Here is a 22,030-nt window from a genome sequence, read left to right as displayed (position 1 = left end):
TTGTAATTCTCCTTAAACTATGTCAGTAACTTTTTGTAAAAGAATATATATTAGTTGAATTCTTAATTTCATCTGAGAGGAAGGGTATTCAAGAGCTGTAAAGTCTTTCAGATTTCTCAAATTGTCTCTCATGGTCTTTATAAAAACCTTTGGAATATCCCACCTCCATTTTCTCTTCCACTACATAATTTGGGGATACAACATATCTTTGGGAATTATTCTTAAGTGACGTGGGTATTCAGAGGTACATGGTCCCATTAGTGATACAGGAATTTATTTTTGATTGGTTCTAGGAAAAAAACAGTGATTTCGGTAATTTGGCAGCCTACTTAGAACCAAGTCATAATAGTGTTTTGTAATGGAACATGAAATCATATTTCACTTATTCTGTGATTTTTCATGTCCTATTACAGATATCAGATGTGTATCAGATACTCATCCATCAAAGTAAACTTTATGACAAGCGCGATTTTTTGAATTTTTGAATAGGGGCTGCCAAGTTGCATAAACACTGAACTTCCGGTGTTTTATTCTTCATTGCTTCCGTTCAGCCCCATGGGTGGCTAGGGCAACATGCTTTTGCCTGTTTCTCGGGTGTACCTCTTGGTGGGGGCACCTTTTCCATGAGGTCTTAAATATATATGTGGGTAATGGTCACTTCCATTCACTGCTCTCCTGAAAGTCATGGGAGTTAAAATTTGAGGCGCCTGGGACTAGGGGCCTGTGAGCTCCTGAGGAACAGCCTAGTCAGTTGCAGAACTGGTAAGTTCCCACAGGCAGCACTGTGAAGTAAGCAAAGTACTCAGATAGATACCAGCATCATTCCTATAAACACACAAAATGATTAACTGAATTACCTGCATGTTGCCCTAGCCACCCATGCTGGTTGAAGTCTGTTCTGAGGTTTTGAGGTTAAAGTGTTATCCTGCTTTCTCAGCACAGTGGTTGCGGGTCTTTTTATCCTGCCCAGCAGTCCGGCTATTCTGATTATGAAACTTTTGCATCTACTTTAGTATCCCACCATTCTGCTTAGCAGGTCAGCTCAGCCAAGTCTTTAAGGAGTAATTTTGCTTTGAGAGAAACCTTTAGTGGTACTCTTTTAAATTATTGGACAGGGAATAATAAACTCCTTTTTTTTGCCTACTGTGTGCCAAACATTGTACATAATCTTTTAATTTTCAGAATAACCCTGAAAATGTGTGTGATGTTACTTTCATTTTACAGAAGAGAAAAAAATAAGACTTAGTGAGGTTTGATAACTTAACCAGGAGTAGAACTCTGGTCTGTGGGACTTCAAAGCCTCATTCATTATCATCTCCCCCCAGTTAGAAATTCATTGTAGGCCTCTGGAGAACTGTCTTTGACAACAGTATTAGACAAGTAGGCATTCCATAGCTTATTAAAGCTATACCTTTAGCAGCTGTAGGGCCTTGAGAATGTAAATTTTCTTTTTGTATTTCTGTCAAAATGAAAAAAAAAAGAATAATAGTTTATTTTATTTGACTTAGTTATTTTGAAGATAAGATTATGTGAAATACTTTAAGCTCTACAGAGGAAAATCACTTGGTCGGTCACAGACAACTTCATTTTTTAGCCAGTGCAAGTGAAACTAACTCACTGACTTCATCATCCCATGTCACTGGGTCATTTTTTGTGCCTAGAGGCATAAGTGAGATAATAACAGTGTTTCTCCTCCTCTGCCACACACTTTTTTAGCATAAATGTTGCAATGAAAACAGTCCCTCATAAATAGTTGAGTAGGAGTTCCCTGTTGGCCTACTGGTTAGGATTCCGGGCTTTCACTGCCACAGCCTGGGTTCAATCCCTGGTTGGGGAACATCACACAAGCTGTGCAGTACAACCAAAAGATAAATAAATAAGTAAATATTTATATTTCTCTGTTAGGCTGAAACAGTATATATATATATATACCTGGGCCAGTTAAAGTAGGGCATGCAGGGGTGGTGTGGGAGGGCATAAAGAGGACCATGACTCTGTTACCATTACTCTGTTATGGAGGGGAAGGTGAAGTGAGCAAAGGGGATCAGCTGTATGGTAATAAATGCAAAGTAACTTTTTGGTGGTGAACATGCTGTAGTGTATACAGAGGGAGGAAAAAAACTGTACACCTGAAACTTATAAATGTTATAAATCGGTATCGCCTCAGTAAAAAGAAATTGCAGATATTATTACTTAAGCTGGATGTCCAAAAGTGGTGTCATTCAAGGTAATATATTGATCCAGTTATAAATTCCTTAATTTAGAACCTAGAATATTACTTTCATCGTGGTGAACACACACCAGTGAAGAGGAACTTCTCCAGGTCCAGTCTAACTTGACCTCAGGGCACTGATCCTTAAAGGTTAGGCTCTTATTTTCTCTCTTCAGACTTAGACCAAAACTCTAGGGTTTCACTGGAATAAAATCTACAATGAGGCTAAATCCGTGCCCCATTTTTGAGGCATGTGAGTATGGTTTCATCCATTCACTTTTTGCCACAGCTTTAAATTACCCACCACTGAGGCTTTTAGGGTCCCAAGCCTAAAGGAGATAACTAAAATTTCATGGCTTTCAATAGTGATTGCCACACTACAGAAAGTAGTCTATTATGTGTGTTAAATACAGCCTCTCTTGCTCCATGAGAAAGCTGTGTCTGCTACAGGTCCTGAAGAGTAAAGATGCTTAGGGTCTTTTGGTGCCTCTTTTGAATGTCTCTGGAGCTGTGCTGCTACCTGTGTGCTGTCTCAGCAGCCTGAGAAGTGTGTGGTTTTGGTGAGACACCTTTGTATTACGCAGCACCACCCCCCTCCCCAATCCCCACTCCCGCACACCTTTGACTAGAAGTTGAAAATGCATTCCTTCAACAAAAGTACACAGGGTGCCCATTACTACCTGATAAGCAAAGGAAATATTGTAATAAGCTGTACACAGACCTTGCCCTTGTGTAACTTTCATTCTAATATGGGGGTGAGGAAGGCTGGATAGCAAACAATTATATAGTCAGTTAATCAGTCTACTACAAAAGAGAGATTATGGATGTTACAGAGAGTTTACAATAAAGGCATATAACCTACACCATAATATAGTTGGGTTGTTAAAAATGTGACTTTGGAAGCTACACTACCTAAGTTTGAATCCGGCCCCACTTTCCATTAACTGTGGAATGTTGAGTTAATTGCTTATGATTTGTGCCTCAGTTTCCTCATCTGTAAAAATGCAGTTATTTCACATTCAGTCTGCTAATACATTTTCATTGTTTAAAACAGGGCCAGGTGTGTAATGTACATTCAAAAGTTTGGTGATTTTTTTTGTCTAGGAGGTCAGGGAAAGCTTTTCTTTGAAATGATGGTGTTGAAATGAGATTTGAAGGATAAGTAAGAATTAAATGGGCTTCCCTTGTTCAGTGGTAAAGAATCTGCCTGCCAATGCAGGAGACACAGTTTGATCCCTGGGTTGGAAAGATCCCCCTGGAGAAGGAAATGGCAACTCAGTCTAGTATTCTTGCCTGGGAAATCCCATGGACAGAGCAGCTATCCATAGGGACTAAACAAAAGCAAACAACAATTAAATGGGTTAAACGGATGGGGAACAAGCTGGAAGGCAGTTGCAGTAGTCGAGGGGAGTGGGGATGGTCAGTTGACCCAGGAGGGTAGTAGAGGCAGAAGTGGGTGGATTTGAGGGATGTTTAGGGGGTGAAGGTAGGATTCTGAAATATGGGATAGGAGTGATAAGGAAAAGAGTTTCTGGTGTCTTCAGCCACGGCTGAATAGGAGATGCTAGAGGGTGATTACCTTCTGTGAGTGCACATGTGGTAGTGGGTATGGAGGAGACCACCAAGAAGGTAAGAAGCCTCTTCTAGGGAGAGCTGGAAAGAAGGTCAGCCAGGGAGACTGTAGAGACGACCAGGAAGAGCTGTTGAGTAAGCAAGTCAATAAACACGCCTGGAGTTCAGACGTCTTGCCCAGAGATATAAATGAGAGACAAGTATATAAGTAGTTTGTTGAGGAAAAGAATGAATTGAAACCCTGTATATGAACTAGACATCCTTGCAGGTACAGAATAAGAAAAAAGGAAGGCCCAGGACCAAAGCTTGGTGAACTAAATGCTGGTAGAGGAGATGAGTAGCAAAAGAGAATTGGCCAGAGAAGTAGAAGGAAAATCAGAGAAGTGTGATGTTCTGGAAAAAAGTGCTTGGAGGGATGGGATGAGGGGGTGTTTCTGAAATCTTTATCATCCTTCCTTGGATCCCTGAGAGTTTTAATTTAGGTCTCTAAATACCCAAAAGTCAGATGCTACTGACTTAGAACATCTATAGCAGGTTTAGGCTGACTGAAGCCAGTTAGTTAAACATGATCTTCAGACTCTAGAATCTAAACTGTAGTTACTCCTGTTTGCTGTAAATTAGATCTAATATAGAGGAAGCAATGGCTGCAGTCCATATGCATGCTCATAGATATTAACCTGCTGAAATTAATGAATTATTTTGAAGGCCATTAATCACTCCACACCCTCTAAGGCTGACTGGCATCTCCCAAATTAGGTAGAGACTGGTAAAAACAATTTTTTTCCCAACTATTATCCAGGAACATTGGTTGAGTACCTCCTAGAAATAGTGGTTATATATCAATATTCATTAGAAGTGTGTGAGATGTTTCATTAATCCTCATTAATGGCCCTGTAATCTGATCCCCCTTTGTACTCCAGGAGATAGTGAAGATAAAGGAGATAGAGGAACCCCAGGAGATAGTGAGACAGGAAAGCCTGGTGTGCTCCAGTCCACAGGGTCGCAAAGAGTCGGACACAACTTAGCCATTGAACACCACCACCGCTTTGATCTCCCTTTGTACAAAGGAATGGACTAGACTCAGAAAGGTTTATTTACTTTGTGAACAGGAATTTGAACCCACATCCCTGTGACTTTAAGCCCCTGAGGCTTCCGCATACAAATATAACCAAAATAGGAATTAGAAGATAATTATCCCCAAAAAGTACTTAACAAAAATGCTATGAAAACTCATATGGAACTGACTAGTCTTACTTAGCTTGCTAGTGAAAAGCAGAGATGTATTAAATCCAGTGGACACGTTTTAAAGTTCTTATATTATTGGACATTTGTGCTTTGTTGGATGCAATTGAGCACTCTTTCCCCCTGCAACTCTCTACTCTCTTTGCTTCGGTTGCATTGCACTTCTGCTTCTCTAGCTTTGCCTTGTCTACCTGCTTAATAGGTGTAGCTTATTCTGATTCTTAAATCCTGATGTTCTCTTGGGTTCCTCTGTAGCTTTTCTCACTCCACACCCAAAATCTCAAATTTGGGGGTTTCCAGCTAAGTGTTTTGTTTAGCCTGCAAAGTGTTTAAAACATTTTAAAAAATTAGTTATCTTTGTTTAAAACCTGGAAGACTTACATAAAGCTCTGTATTTCTGGCTTTTGGAAAACCTAAAGTTCTCTCTCAGCCTTGGATTTGTGTTTCCATATGGCAACACTTTAACTAATTGCTGAACAGCAGCTGCTCTCTTTGGAGTGGACATTCAGTTCTTCCCAGACCCCCAGCGTTCTCTGTCGTCTTCCAACAGCATTGGTGCAGTGTTGTATATACTTGCTCTGCTCTTCATATTCTGAGTACTCCCCAATCGTAAAACTACTGTTTTGATACTGATAATTCCAAATCTGTCACCAAGGCAACTTTGAGATTTATACATCCGACCTCCCATTGAGTATCAGTACTTGACATGTTACAGGCAACTCACACTACAGTGGCTGATCTCCTCTTTCCCTATAAACTCTAGGTTCTACCAGTTTTTATCCCCTAAGTTTTACTAAACTCTCTCCCTTCCTTCCCTCCATTACCTTTGGAACCACAATGCTATGATTTGGGTTCTCATCATCTTGTTAGAATTCCTGGTTGCAAACCACAGAAATCATCTTTTGACTAACTTATGCTGAAAGGGAACATATTCAAAGGATGTTGTGTGGCTCATATGGGAATGCTAGAGAATCTGATTTAGAAATTGATCTGGAACCAAGGGAAGTTGGAGACATGGAGAATGTGGGCAGGATCAAAGCACTGACAGTCTGTTTATGATGCTGCAGAATTCCAGTGTCTCCCATTGCTGAATATTGTCTAACTGGCTGGTTCTGGGTCTTTGTATTGCCACTGCAAAATCAAGGTTTTCCACAGGAGTGTCCACTTAAACTGGGCAAAGCTATGTGTGTGTGTACTTCTTCCCCAACTGGAAGGGGAAGAACCTCACCCCTTGTTTCAATACCCCCCACCCACCCACTCCAGCTCTGTAATGGGACTTAAGATCCAGTCTTCCATTGAAGACTTTTACCTTGAGTTAGTCTCCAATATAGGAAGGCAGGGGTGCAGGAAGAAAAAATCAACAGCATCCACATTACAACTCTTTTCTGGACTACCATAGCAGCCTCCTAGCTACTTCTGTGTCCTCTGTCCCCTTATCCCCCAAATCTGTTCTCTATCCAACAGCCAGAGCTAGCTAACTAAAATGCATATTTGATCGTGTGATTCCATTTTTCAGTGGCTCCTTGGACACCTGTAAGAAAATGCTTCAATGTGGCATTCAAGGCTTTTTCCTTGAAAGGTCTGCCCCTTCAATTCTTACCTCCGTCTGATTTCTTCTTTGTGATTTACACTTAGGCGAGACTGAACTTCTGAACTGCTTAGACCTTCCTCTATATATCTCATACTGTTTTTCACTGCCCTGCTTCCTTTTGCTTTTCCTTTTACTGTCCCTGTTGCCTGAAGACCCCTTTCTTGTAGCTCACCTTCCCCTCCCAAGTTAACTCCTCCTCATCCTTTAAGAAACTACTTCCTTAATACCTTTTCTCCTAATTTATTAAGTCCCTTTTACCTGAAATAAAGCCCAGCATGTATTTCATTGGACGTTTGTCACTACTGTCATAGTCCCTACTCTTTCTGTCTCCCCACATGTATACACAAATGTACTCCTTCCTGTTTTAGGTTCTTTGAGGCCGAGTGAAAGTCGCATTCAGCTACTGGAGTGGATAGCATTTCCCCTCTCCAGGGGATCTTCCCAACCCAGGGATTGAACCCAGGTCTCCCACATTGCGGGCAGATTCTTTACCAGCTGAGCCACAAGGGAAGCCCAAGAATACTGGAGTGGGTAGCCTGTCCCTTCTCCAGCCGATATTCCCGACCTAGGAATCAAACCAGTGTCTCCTACATTGCAGACGGATTCTTTACCAACTGAGCTATCACGGAAGCCTCTTTGAGGGCAGAGATTGTCTGATTCATCTTTGGTTCTCTAATGCTACCATATTACTCTGTATATTGTACACTCAATAAATGTTGAGATGATGAAGAGGTATTTGATGTGGATCCTAAAGGATAAGTAAGATTTTGAGAAAACAAAGAAATGGAATAAGAGTAACATAATTTGAAGGCAAGTGTACTAGCTAGGCCCAGATGAGAAAAAAATACATGACAATATTGTCTACTTTGGCCGGCATATAAATGTATATGTAGAATAGTGGGAAATAAGACTAGAAAGGCAGGGAGTTTTCTGGTGGTCCAGTGGTTAGGATTCAGCTCTGCCACTGCCTTGGCTCTGGATTCAATCCATGATTGGGGAACTAAGAGCCTGCAGTCCATGGGGTATGGCTAAAAAAAAAAAAAAAGACTGGAAAGGCAAAGTGTGGTCTTAAGGATTATGTCTTAAGTAACAGGGAATCTTTCAAAGTTTTTAAGCAGGTGACTGATTTGGCTATCCTGTGTTTTAGGAAACTAATCTGATAGCAGAAAGAATTAGTAGGGGGAGAGATCAGTTATGAGGCTTCTTTCTGTTATAGGAGCTGCATAAATGAAGTGGCAGCAGAAATAAAGTGAGAAAGATGAATCCTAACTTTGCCACTTAGTTTCATGGTTGTGTCATTCAGCTCTAAGCCTCCGTTTTCTCATCTGTGTAACAAGAGGACTGACTAGATGTGATTGGGAAGCCAGCCAGCTCCACTAGCTGTGATACATTTTCAGGAGAGCCAATGGGACTGGGCAAATGGTTGAAAAATGGATACAAGAGGAGGTTTCAGATGCAACTTTGAAGTTTGGAGCCTGAGTGAATGGGAGAACAGTATTGCTGTTTACTGGAGTGGGGATGGGGTGTCCCTAGCATTAGTGGTAAGGTGAAGATCTTTAAGAGATCTAAGGCCAAGTTGATCTTCCTAATTTGTATCATAGAGCACAGAAAGTAGGATTTCAGTGTTGAGAGTGTTTACATTTCAGGTGAAATTAGTGGTCAGGAGGTAAGCAGCTGTCTTTATTAACAGTTTACTTTGAGGGATTTAAGCTTGTACCATCATTCTGGGGTTGCCAACCCTCGGAATTAGAGTGGTCTGAAGTGGCACTGCAAACTGGACCCTGGCCCATATATCAGATGGGCTGAGTTTCAAGAGCAGCGAGGTGAGGGCCAGAGCCCAGGTTTGGGGGTTAGGAGTAGGTGTGTATTTTGGAGGGGGAGGGTTTGGGAATTGTTCGTGAGTACCTGCGATTACTTTCTAGCAAGTACTTACTGCTGCTTAAGGGTTAGACTATCAAGAATGCAATTTGGGTTGCGGCAGAGAGAGTGCTTCATCTTTTAAGAGTAAAGGGCCCCGTGTTCCAGCACTTGGGCTGACTCACTCCTCTGATGGATGGAAGATGTGGCCCCTTTTAATGGGTCGTGGGATAAGGGATAGTCACTACAGCAGAAGAGCTGACAGGACTAAGAGGCAGGGGATTCAGAGGGAGGCGGAGTTGGCCTAGTGTGGAACCCTCTCTCCCGAGTTTACGCTCTTTGGTGTGCAGAAAACAGTGTTGGAGGTGGGGGAGTTGAATCTCCAGGACTAGTTTGCCGCAGCTTGAGACCATTCCTCTGGCCAGGCTCCTTTTTTTTTTCAAGCAAGCTGCAGGCTTCGCCTCGGCCCTGGAAACCGGATAGGCCTCTCCGTGCGCTCTCAACCTAACCCTGTGGTGGCGGGGGAGGGGGAAGCTCTGTTTAGTCCCACCCTTTGCGCTGTTTTGCGTCTTTGCGCCTGTGGTGAGTGGCAGCGGAGTGCAGCGAATAAGGACGTGGGGCGGGCAGGAGCATCAAGTTAGGTTGCTCAGGAGGAGGGGGAACTGGTGCTGGAGAGACAGCGAGAGGGGCGAACCGGTCCCCCACGGCCGCTGCAGGTAAAGGCATCTCTGTTACCCTGCTGGGGTGAGACACAGCTTCTTTTCTCTTTCAGGGCTTGTCGGACCTTCCCGCCTGTAGCTTCCGCCCTAACATTGCTCCCACCCGGGCATCCACACCCCCCCACCCCGCATCTTCCCGTCTTGGCCATCCCCACCCTGGAGGGCACCCCACTAGCTCACTCCCTCAAGTGCATGTACTTCATCTCCATTTTGGGGGCTCCAGTTGCCAGAAACCTCCCGCCTCTGCTGTGTGGGCCTTACTGGCACCAACACTGGCAGTATGAGCAGGTAATGTACCCGGGTCCCCGCCACCCCCGCCTCCAGTCGCGTTTCCCTCTCCATCAACCCCGTACTTCCTTACCTTGCTCCTTCCCTTCCACAGGAGTACAAAATTTCTGTACTTTCTCCTTTACCCTTGAAAGTACGTACATGGTTTTAGCGTTCATACTTGCCTATTTTGCTTTCCCTGTTTATTCAGAAGGACTCACTTTACCAGCCATGTTTGCCCCAAAGGTCCATACTCCTGATTGAGGTGTGAGTGCTTTTTCCTTCAGTAACTGGGAAAACAAACAAAAAAGAGCAGTCACACATTTGGCAGTGAGAATGGTGAAGATAGAGAAAATGGCCTAGGATCTCGATATTCTTGAGGAAGTCTCCTGAGTGGCTTCAAGTTAATAGCTCCATTTCTTATGGTCTGTGTCCTTCTATCTTGATCCTTTGCTGACCCTAAGTTGTGATTCCATTCACATAGGATGTTTATTTCCCGTTTCTTTATAAGACTTAAGACCCTTTGGGTCTCACAGATGTCTCCATGGTGCAGTTTTTAAATCCTTCTCTTTTAAAATTATATTGACTATCTTCATTTTAAGCCTTCTGGTTTATTTTATTTTCAAGAGATCTCTTCAGATTGCTTCTATATTTTGTTTCCATAACGTGTTTATGTCTGCCTGCCTGCCACTGATCCTCTTGAAAGGATACAGTTTCCAATAACAAGATTAATACTTTGAAGTAAAATAGTTTGTTCTTTGAGCAGTTAGAGGTTAAGTGGTCATGGCTGGTACTTTGTAAAGATGCAGCCTTCCCCTCCCCCAAAAGGTCATTTGTTGTCATTATGCCATTCATCTGTTATCTTCTAAGAGGATGGGCAGTATGGAGAAATCTGTAAATGGAAAATGGATATCTGAAGGTCAGTTTATGTAAGTTTATGTATTAGACAATTGGGCTAATTTTTCTTGCAGTGTTTCTCATCTATCATAAACAAAATGATGAACTTCCTTTTGAGAGGCCATAAGAAATCCTATCCCATCATATAAATGTCGATAATCTTTCCAAACCAGGCATGTGTCCTTCTCTGTCCACACCTGCCTGCGCTCCCCTGCCCCGCTGTGTTGTCTTTCACACATCCTCACAGGCCAAGAGATGTGGTCCAGTTTTATTGAATATAAATAATGTAAACAGTGAGACTGTTTCCATTTGACAAATGTAAAATTACAACATTAAAGGTACATTTTCAAACTTCACATACCTTCCATCTCCCAGTTGAGAATCACTGCTTTGTTGAAAGATTTGTGGAGATTGAAAAGTATAGAGTAGAATTAAAACTAAGTCCTTTTTGATTGGACAGAGAAGTTGTTTTTGAAATGGGCAAGGGTACCAGGAGGCACATAAAATAAAAGGAGAGCTGGGACTCTAGATTTCTAAGAAAACCCAGAAGAACTATATTAAAGGTGGTAAAGCTGCAGAAAAACATCAGTATTTATTTATTTCGAGGAGAAGGAACAGTTTCTCCTTAAAAAAGAAGGTGAGATGAAGGGCTATTATATAAAGAATCTCTCTGGCTTGTTATCTGAAAGTTGTAGATGGATAGCTTTGAATTTTAATCTTAACTGACTAGTTAGTTCTACTTTCCTCATATCCTACACCCGCCCCCCCACCCCACAAGTTTTCTGTCCTTAGTCTACTTGTTAGTTTGGAATTATGGAAAATGTTTAAGTACAGCCATCAAACTGACTTTTGAGCATATGCATATGTTTCTCTTTGGGTCCATGGAAGGTGAGGGCTGGCTTTTCATTCTCAATATGATAAAAGTCTGCTATGATTTCTTTATCTAAGGAGTTGCTTTACCTAAGGTTATCTTAAGGGTTTCGTATATTTGACTGCTTAACATTTATTTATTTTTGTTACCAGGATTTGAATTATGGAAAGAGAATTCATGAGGTAGATAAACTTGGTAGAATAGGCCAGATACGGGTATAGCTAGGAAGACCCATAAGTAAGAATAGGAGGAGGGAGTAAGAAAGTTGGCGGTACATTTGGAGAAGGTTTATTCTTTTGAGAGTCAAGGACAGATTTAAAGATGTGAGTTAAAAAAAGAAGCTGTAGACTAGGATTAAAAAATTCAATATACTATGAATTAGGTTAGGTAGGGGTGAGTTGATAGAATGGAACTGAGAAGTAGTGAGACTTGGTGTGGCATTGTCAGTGGTGAGATTTTTTTAAATATTGGGGCCTTGACTGAACCAGGAGAAGCAGGAATTTGGCCCCAAAATTGGAAAGGGAGACAAATAAGTACATTCACCTTTAAGAATTTAATGCTTGAGTCATATGGAAGTAAGGAAATATTTCAGAAGCTGTTAACCTGGTTTTTCCCATTAAAAAATGAGATCTCTCTCTCTCTCGTTCTTTGAGACTGGGCTGTTGCAGAGGGAAGAAAGAGCATTTGGGTGAATAAATAGCAAGGAGTCCTGGAAAGGACAGAATACTCCATGGAAGAAAGGCAGGTTATACACTATTATCAGTGTAAACTTACAGCTGGTGGGAACTTTCACTGTATTTTTTGTGTGACACCTAACTGTTAGATATTTACTGTAGCTTCTCTGACAGTGAATAGGAGGTGAAAAGATAATAGGTAGCAAAGTAGGGCATAACTAGAAAAAGATGATGGAAGTGTTGAAAAAATTGTAAGATTATTGAGTAGATTTTTATTAAATTAAGAAATATTTATAAGTCTTCTGATCACCATTTTGAGTAGTTTTGGGGCAGGCATTAGTAGGAGAGGCTGGAATGAGCTTGTGGAGTACTTTAGCCGGGAATGGGAAGTGATGTGGACCTTGGTTGCAATGTGAAGGGATACAATTACTGAATCTGGAAAGATCTTGTTTAACATTGGTGGAGATGCTCTGTATGGTTTATAATTTTGAAAAACTGTTGTGCCAACTACTGATGAGTCTGTCCTCTTATCTATGTCTCAGTTTCTGGGCTACTTACCCACATTATATTAATTTTACAGGGATAACTGGAATGAGTTGAGGAAGAGGGAAAAAAGCTTGGGGTTTGTGTGGAAAAGTCTTCAGTCTAGTCTTTTCTGTGTCACTGACAAATTTCTTTTCTGGTTTCTTCTAAAAGAGGAGAAATGGTGTTACCGAAGTTTTCCTGGATTGACAAATATTGATATCATTATACAGAAAGCAAATACTACATTTTCATATAGTTACATGGTGACATACTTAAAATTCCTTGTCTTAGTTTTTCCTTTTTTCAACATTTTATGTACTTAAAAGCCCCACATGTGGATTTTGTCAACATAGTTTCAGTTATTTGTAGGACAGTTTTTCAAGATAGGAAGTTTTCTACTGTCTTATCTTAGAATCAGGGAATACCAGTTAATTTCTCTAAGAACAGAATGGTTAATTTCAGACACCACAGGCACTTATTTTAATTCATTTAAATTTTTTTGAGTAGCTACTGTGTGATATTCATCTGGCACTTTAAAGATCCACAGATGAATAAGATGTGGTCCCCACCATTCAGGAGCTCTTCTGTCGTGGAGAAAGAGGAGCTGGGCCACCATGCAGGGTTGTGCAGGGTGTGCATTGCACATGTTCATCATCATCACAGATAATATGTTTAGTATGATAATTTTCCAGCAGATGGCAGACAAGCATCTTGAGCAGGCAGCTTTTTATAATTTGCACAAAGGAACCTCTTGGGCCTTCAGAGGAAATGGACAAGAGACTTATCATTTTAATAAAATGTTAAATATAAGTGCTTTAAATAAGGTGCAGGCAGTGTTGTGGGTATTTAAAGAAGATGAGAGTTTCCTTGGTGGCTCATCAGTAAAGAATCTGCCCATCAACGCAGGAGATGTGGGTTCAATTCCTGGGTAGAGAACCCCCTCCAGTATTCTTGCCTGGGAAATCCCATGGACGGAGAAGCCTGGTGGGCTGTAGTCCATGGGGTCGCAAAAGGGTCAGAGACGACAACAACAAAGAAGATGAAGGGACTGAGTCGTCACAAATAGCTCACCTTATGGAGGTGCAGGGCTCGCCTTACTGAGTAGAAGACCTTTGAGGATGTTAAAGATTTTACCTGGAAGAGATGTTTGTGGTGAGGGTGATAAAGACGTTCCAGGCAGAAAATACAGCAAAATAGGCAGTCATGGAGATAGGAATGTCATTAAGGGAACTGGATTCTGTTTGGACTGAAATCTAGGGTATATATAGGAAGTGATGAGCATACAGGAAATGATGAGAGTGAAAGTTGGAAACATAAACTGGGACAAAATTGGAGAATTCTTTGACTCTTTTGCCAGAGAAGGTTTTGATCTTAAATATGAGAGAGCGAGGAGGGGACTTGAGAACAGAAGCACAATGTATAGATTCACTGATAGGTGAACTAAAGTCTGGGAATCTTCCTGAGTACAATTATACTATCAACTTAGCGAGATTATCCAGTAAGCTTGGTTAAAGGTGTTTATTTTGCTAGTAGTAAGTAGAAGTATTGGAATTACAAGGAAAAGTTACAAAATCCAGTATATCCAGAAGCCTCTGGCTGTATTCACTGAAGTATTGCTGATATATTGTTCATTTCTGTCAACTTAAGAATCTGAAATAGAAAGTGAATGAATGTTACATTTCCTGTTCTGTACCTAAGAATGATAATTGTGAAAAGAAATGGACAGAGACAGCGGAATGATCTTGACAGACAGAAGCTTCAAAGCATGTAGGTGTAAGAGCCCCCAAAAGGGGTTGGCTTATTTCTTTTTTTCTCTTTTGGTTTCAAAGCAGAAATGTGGATGTTCTTTCTGCTGTGTCTCTGTCCTCAGCTTACCTCACATTTCCCTCTTATCTTACTATTTTGATGCTATTTGATGCTATGGGTAGAAGTTTTCTCTGAGGTCACCTCCTTTGCTTACTTGTCATTTGTCTTTCTACAACAGGAGTTCCATCATCTTCCTCTGAAGACCTAGCCATCTTGCTCCATGAAGGTCAGGACAGTCTGACATGCACTTGTTTCTTGCCTCTTTACCTGAAGAGTAGTCCTCTTCCATTGTGTACATTTTTTTCTTAATAGGGGAGGGGAGGGGAGAGCCAGTACCCCCCCTCCCCTTCCCTCCTTAAACCTTGGGGAAGTAACCCCCATTGCTTTCCCAAGATGGCAGACCCCATCATGGATCTGTTTGATGACCCAAATTTATTTGGTCTGGACTCTCTGACTGATGACAGCTTCAATCAGGTCACACAAGACCCTATTGAAGAAGCCCTTGGACTGCCAAGCTCTCTGGACTCCTTGGATCAGATGAACCAGGATGGTGGAGGTGGTGATGTGGCGAATTCATCAGCAAATGACTTGGTCCCCCCACCAGAGGAAACAGCCCCCACAGAACTTCCCAAAGAATCAACAGCTCCAGCTCCAGAATCTTTAACCTTGCATGATTATACCACTCAGCCCGTCAGCCAAGAGCAGCCAGCCCAACCTGTCTTACAGACACCAACGCCAACATCAGGACTTTTGCAGGTCTCCAAAAGCCAGGAGATCCTGAGCCAAGGGAATCCTTTCATGGGTGTCTCTGCCACAGCTGTCTCCTCCAGTAGTGCTGGAGGACAACCACCTCAGTCCGCCCCTAAGATTGTTATCCTTAAAGCCCCACCAAGCTCCTCAGTCACTGGTGCCCATGTGGCACAAATTCAGGCCCAAGGTATCACCAGCACAGCTCAGCCCCTCGTGGCTGGCACAGCCAATGGTGGAAAAGTCACTTTTACCAAAGTGCTAACCGGCACTCCCCTTCGACCTGGTGTTTCCATTGTCTCTGGTAATACAGTGTTGGCCGCCAAGGTCCCTGGGAACCAGGCTACAGTTCAGCGCATTGTCCAGCCCAGCCGACCAGTAAAGCAGCTGGTCCTACAGCCAGTTAAGGGTTCAGCTCCTGCTGGAAACCCTGGGGCCACAGGGCCCCCACTGAAGCCTGCAGTTACACTGACCTCTACACCCACCCAGGTGACTTGAGTGAAAGGGGGAGGTGAATTTTGGTTTAGTAGCGGGCCCAGCAACTGTGTGAGAGCAAGCACATAAGAGCTGTCTCTAGGAAATCTGCTTAAATTCCACCTGTACTTTTTATCAGTTAGTGTTGATAGCCACGTTATTTGTTACTTACAAGGTGAAAGCAGTTAGTGTTAATGCATTTTTTGAGCTCTTACTACATATTTACACTGTGCCTAGCTGGTGCTGAACAAGATAGACACAGTCCCTGTCCTCACAGAGCTCACCATCTGCCAGGAAATACAGACCTTAAGCAAGAACTCACAGTGGTGGAGGATACAAACTTACACGAGTACTGTAGGATGCAATGGGAACAAAGAATCATTTTTGAAAAATATGTGTATTTATATTTGCAAGACTTAAAGAAACTATGTGTATCTTTCCTGTTCTTATTATTAAGATTGTCCTCCTCCAGCTTTGCCCAGTGAAAAGACTTGTTTCTTTTATAAGAAAATAAAGACTCTAGCCTCTGAATCAAGGGCCAGAAGAATTTGGAGGAGGGGAAGACAGTGTTCAGATAAGTAGGGCTGGTGAAGAGAAGCTCTGAGGAGGTGGATTTTAGTTTAATGTAAAGACTTTTATTCTAATAGGTTTCCAAAGAATGGAATGACTGCCTTAGGAAATAGCAAGCCTTCCAGCAGTTTTTCAAGAATAGACTTGGTACCCACTGGGCAGAGGTTATAGAAAAGATTTATCAGGACAGATAGGAAGATGAACAAAGGGGATTGTACTGTCTTTTCTGACCCTCAGTTTTTACAATTCTAGGATAAGGAAAACTGGTGTAAATATGAAGGGGTCTACCCTTCTTTAATGTCCTACCTCTCTTGCAATTTCCTCTCTTTACTCTAGGGTGAATCGAAACGCATCACACTGGTCCTCCAGCAGCCACAGTCTGGAGGTCCCCAAGGACACCGGCATGTCGTGCTAGGGAGTCTACCAGGCAAGATAGTGTTACAGGGCAACCAGCTAGCAGCCCTGACTCAAGCCAAGAATGCCCAGGGGCAGCCTGCCAAAGTAGTAACCATACAGCTGCAGGTGCAGCAACCACAGCAGAAAATCCAGATTGTACCACAGCCTCCATCATCGCAGCCACAACCCCAACAGCCACCCTCCACCCAGCCAGTGACTCTCTCCTCTGTGCAGCAGGCTCAGATAATGGGACCAGGACAGGCCCCGGGACAGAGACTTTCAGTACCCCTCAAGGTGGTACTTCAGCCACAGGTGAGACTTAACATGTTGGGATAAGAAGGCAAACACGCTCTTAGTCCCCTGACGTTATCCTCAGCAACCACTCACTGTTGAATGTGGGACCAGTCTAGATTCATATCTCTAAAGTGAGATGCAGGCTTTTCTTTCTTTCACCCATGGGAACCTTATTTTAATTATATCATGAAAAGATTTGAGGGTAATTGTTGGGTTTAGGATAAGAGATGATTTGTCTAATATTTGTCTTTAAATTGTTTTATTTACAATCTTTTCCTGATATCCTTGTGAAATGAAAATGACTGAAAATAACCCCTCATCTGAAAGATAAATAGTCTTGAAGAGGTCAAGTGCTTATCTATCTTTCCTCCCCCTACCCCCACCCCACCCCCCACTGCTCCCAGGAAGATAAAGGTAGGATAAGAATGGAATTTGAATTTTCTTACTAGCCTAGACACTAGGGTTGTCTGTGTTGTTTGGAAATTTTATGGAATTGTGGAGATGAGTACTGACATTGACATTAGAAGCATGGCTAAAGAATATTGAAGGTTAATTTGGCACAATTGCCTTTTCTCATCCGCATCCCACCAAAAAATACTTTTTTAAAAAAAAGCGTGCTTCTAGGTTCAGTAAGACTTGATATGAGTCTTATTCTTAAGGAATTAGAGAACTAACGTTTCTAGTCTGTGCTTCAGGGCTGTTTGATTCAGGTCGTTTAGCTCTAAGCATGTTGAACTATAGTGTCTTTATTTCTATAGGCCGGCTCTTCCCAAGGGGCCTCTTCTGGGCTCTCTGTAGTTAAAGTTCTCAGTGCCAGTGAAGTGGCAGCTCTGTCCTCACCAGCAAGTTCTGCTCCCCATACTGGGGGCAAGACAGGAATCGAGGAAAACCGTAGGCTGGAACACCAAAAGAAGCAAGAGAAAGCAAATCGGATTGTAGCAGAGGCCATCGCGAGGGCCCGTGCTCGGGGGGAACAGAACATACCTCGCGTCCTGAATGAGGATGAGCTGCCTAGCGTCAGGCCTGAGGAGGAAGGCGAAAAGAAACGCAGGAAGAAGAGCAGTGGGGAGAGGCTCAAGGAAGAAAAGCCAAAGAAGAGCAAAACATCTGGTACCTCCAAAACCAAGGGCAAGAGTAAGCTAAAGTGAGTGCTACCCTTTGCTGTTTTGATGGGATGTTTGGGGAGAGTGCATATATGTTTAAATTCCTGTTTTTAAATTCATTCTGTATATAGCAGCTACAGAGTTCAAGGGGATCTGTCATAGAAAATAATAAGTCCTTTCTCTTCTCTGTCCCAAGTGAACATCAAGGCCTGGGAAAGACAGCCAGTCTTGAGTTAGGGGTCATGTGTAAAAGCTGTATTCTTCCTAATTTTGTATCACTGTAGTGTGAAAGACTTCTCCCTAGCCCCCTACGACCCATGCCGGTAAAAGAGAGCTGCTGCAGACATAGCTGCCCTGTTCTTGCATTTCATGTGAACTGGAGAAGATTTCAGCAGCCACTGTCAGCCATAAGCAGTCTTGACAGAACCATGGCTTGCCACATAACTTGCCACAGTTGAGTGTGCTCTCTTCCTTCCATGTCTTGTAGCTTCACTCCTTGTCTCTAGCTTCTACTCCCTGAGATGCTTCAGGCTTTGTGGTGTAATTATAATAATGCTTTATATTTGTTCAAGGTTTTATAGCTTAAGAAAGCAAGTTTCATATCTGTTATTTTACTTGATCTTCAACAGCTATCACACTAGGTTTTATTATCAGTGTTTGCTAGTTAGAAAATCAATGCCGAGCTAGTGACAGAACTGGGACTAAAACGAGGCCTTGTAATTCTTAGTAAGGAACTGGTTCTGCTGTGTTATGCTACCTTCATTCAGGTATTTGTGAATACAGTGGTAGCAAAAATTTGTCAAATTTGGTATAAAAGCCAGCTGGTTGTTTAGAAACCCCAATATCTTCTTTTTTTTCAAACACCCTACCCAGACTGAATATCTAGAGCATTGGAGAAGGCAATGGCAACCCACTCCAGTGTTCTTGCCTGGAGAATCCCAGGGATGGCGGAACCTGGTGGGCTGCCATCTATGGGGTCGCACAGAGTTGGACACGACTGAAGCGACTTAGCAGCAGCAGTATGCCTGGAGGTTTCATATGTGATAGGTTAGATTAATTGTATTTTCTACTCCTAAATTTTCCTTGGCCTTCACTGTAACTGAATTTGGTTTTTCCTTTTTAGCACCATCACTCCTGTGGTGGGTAAGAAGAGAAAACGTAATACCTCATCTGATAATTCAGATGTAGAAGTCATGCCTGCACAGTCACCCCGGGAAGATGAAGAAAGCAGCATTCAGGTAAAAGAATCCCTAAAAAACTTCATGAAAAGATCCTGTTTACTTCTGACAGGCAGACCAGGAATAGATAGTGAGAGACCATAAGCCTATGCATATTTCAACAGCTTTTCTAAACCAGAGGTAGGCCTAAAAAGTAAAAGAGGCAAAACCTGGTCATGGTCATGTCTTAAATTTTATTTTTTTATTTTTAGGCAAAACATGTATTACTCTAAAAATGCATATTACTCTTCAGTAGTCATTTTTTCAAATTCCAGTGTTTCAGAGACTAAGCAGATATGCAGTTATGCTGCAGTTGCTGTTTTGGGTATGTTAGTACTTTGGTCTTCCTTAGAACAGCCCAGCTGTCCTGTGTGCATTACTTCTTCTGCACTGAGGGTTTTGACTCTGTGAACTGGGGCGCTTAAGGCACAGTGTTTTTGCTACCTTTTAAAGATGAGAAACGTTGGAAAGAGAATAGAAAAAGCTGGATCAAAAGAACTTTAGTCCTCTGTCTCTGTTGCCTTATGGTACCATCTTTGACTCTAGTTTCCAACCACGGAAAGAAGAAGCTATTAATGATTCAGGATACCTATAGTACTTCTGAGTAGCTCTAATGGGTCTGGCTAGTTTACTTAGCTATATCTAAATTCCTTATCTGAAAGTGGAGGTTTGGACTAAACAAACCTCAGGTGCCTCGCTAGCTATCAGTACTTTATAAATGTCTCTCCTCTTCCTTAATATATATTCATTGCATTGACAAACTGAGACTTGGATTTTTCTGGGGGATATTAACATGTGAGGATAGCCAAGACATTTTTGAAACGGAGAGTGAAGCAAAAGCTAGATTTAACATACATTAAAGTATATTACGAAATTATAATTACCAAGAGTTTAAAGAAGAAATAGCAGAGTGAAAAATAACAGAGTCTAGAAACAGATCCAGATAGTTTTGAGACATTAGTATGTAAGTTAAAAGGCAATTTAAAACCAGTGGAGAGAATTGCATGGTGGTCCAGTGGTTAGAAGTCCACACTTTCATTGCTGAGGGCCCGAGGCTCAATTCCTGGTCAGGGAACTAGGATACTACAAGCCACATGATGCTGCCAAAAAAAGAAAAAAGATAATAAAATCAATAAAAATCAATGGAAAGAAAGATTATTTAACACATTATGTTAGGATGACAACTCATTTATGAAGAAATAAAACTGGATTTCTTGAATTACTCTTTAAGAAAAACGAATTCTAGTTTAATCAAAGGTCAAAATGTAAAAATTGAAATCATGGACCTTTATAAAATGTGAATGAGTTTATAAAATGTGAATGAGTTTTTTAAAGTAATTAAAAAATTAGGTAGATCTTTCTAAGGAGGGTATTAAAATTTCCAAGTCATAAAGGGAGAGATAGATATATTTACTATATAAAAACTATGCATATGTAGCAACAACAAAAAATGCTCTAAATAATATAGTGTTTAAGACCAAGACCATTTCTTGGGTTCTCATGTTAACTCTAGTATTTACTAATATTGTCACTTAAGGCAAGTTTACTTAACCTTGTGGTGTCTCAATTTCTTCATCTCTAAAGTACAGATAGTAATATCTACTAAGTAGAGTTGTTAGGATTAAATGTAAATGTTTACAAAGCACATAGAACAGTGTTTAGGTAAGAGAGCATAGTAAGAGTTATATATGTTTGTTAAATAAACAGAGTTAAATAAAGTGTTATATAATCAAAACACCAAGTGAGTATGGCAGAAACTATCACAGCATTGTAAAGTAATTATCCTCCAATTAAAAATAAAATTAAAACACAAACTGAAGGCAAATCTTTGTAATACAAGAAATACAAGAATTAATAAAATTAAAAAAGTGGTATATTAATTTACTAGGGTTACTATAACAAAATACCACGGGCTAGATAGTTTAAACAACAGAAATTTATTTTCTGACAGGTCTGAGGGCTAGCAGTCCAGGATCCGGAGGTCTGGTTGCCTCCGAGTCCTCTCTCCGTGGCTTACAGAGGCTGCCTCCTCACTGTGTCCCCGCGTGGTCTTCCTCAGTGCGTGTGTCCCTCTTGTCTCTGCATGTGGCCAGATTCCCTTCTCTTTTAAGGGCACTGATCCAGTAGTGCCCACCCTAACTTAATCACCTCTTTAAGGCCCTGTCTCCAGACAGTCACATTCTGAGGTACTAGGGGGTTAGGATTTTAATGTCAGACTTTGAGGAAACACAATTAATTGACCTAATTGTGTTTCCTCAAATACCAGTCTTGGCAGCGGAGGCCTCACAGTCCCCTAGTTGTCCTCCCCAGATGTAACTTCTGTTATTACTCTTGTGTATCCTTCCAGAAATATTCTTTGCTTTCACAAGCACTCTAATTCCACTTCCACTCAATGTTAGTATTCCATACCTATTCTTCTGCGCTGTACTTTCTTCTCTAACAGTGTATCTTGAATATAGTTCTTTATTGGAAAAGATAGATCTAGCCCATTCTTCCTCACACTCTTTTTTATTATGAAAAATTTGAAATAGACACCAAAGTAGAGAAATTATTTAATGAAGCCCCACGTTCCATCATCCCAGAAGGTTCCCTGGTACCCTCTTTTCAGTCAGTTCACCATCCTCTCCCTCCCATCTCCCCATAAGCAACAATTGTGCTCATTTCTGTTAACCATAGATTGAACTTAGCCTGTTCTTAAACTTCATGTAAATGGAATCACATAGTATATACTCTTGGGTCTCACTTTTTTCAGCATAGTGGTGTTCAGAATTATTCACGTTGATGTATCAGAAGTTCATTCCTTTTTTTTTTCTTGAGAAACATTTTACTTTAGGAATATACCACAGTGTTTATTCATTCTATTAGACATTTGGTTTGTTCAGTTTGGCGCTGTTTTGAGTAAGGATGCAGTGGATAGTCTTGGTACACATGTACACATGCTTTGTGGACATAGGTTTTCGTTTCTCATAACAAAATAGCCAAGAGTTGATAGACTG

General features: G+C 41.4%; 1 protein-coding gene across 25 annotated transcripts in view; it reads left to right on the top strand.

The window, feature by feature from the left end:
* Positions 1-22,030, top strand: part of CHD8 (chromodomain helicase DNA binding protein 8) — a 58,737-nt gene that overhangs the window by 4,800 nt on the left and 31,907 nt on the right. For 10 of the 25 annotated variants that reach the window (XM_086322258.1, XM_086322262.1, XM_086322256.1 and 7 more), the window contains 4 exons: positions 14,412-15,469; positions 16,361-16,732; positions 17,473-17,858; positions 18,941-19,055. In XM_086322258.1, the coding sequence (XP_086178384.1) occupies positions 14,627-15,469; positions 16,361-16,732; positions 17,473-17,858; positions 18,941-19,055 (1,716 nt within the window). In that variant the 5' untranslated portion in view covers positions 14,412-14,626. Of the gene's footprint in view, positions 1-9,138; positions 9,191-9,246; positions 9,482-14,161; positions 14,195-14,411; positions 15,470-16,360; positions 16,733-17,472; positions 17,859-18,940; positions 19,056-22,030 lie in introns of those variants that run through there. The other 15 variants (XM_086322270.1, XM_086322268.1, XM_086322272.1 and 12 more) reach the window with 6 other exon arrangements.

This window comes from Bos grunniens, chromosome 10 (genome assembly GCF_055505025.1).
Source record: "Bos grunniens cultivar Pamir isolate PY7600 chromosome 10, Bosgru_T2T1.0, whole genome shotgun sequence".
Lineage (NCBI taxonomy): Eukaryota > Metazoa > Chordata > Mammalia > Artiodactyla > Bovidae > Bos > Bos grunniens.
The sequence above is the reverse complement of the archived record's forward strand: the minus strand, read 5'-3'. Positions and strand labels throughout refer to the sequence as shown.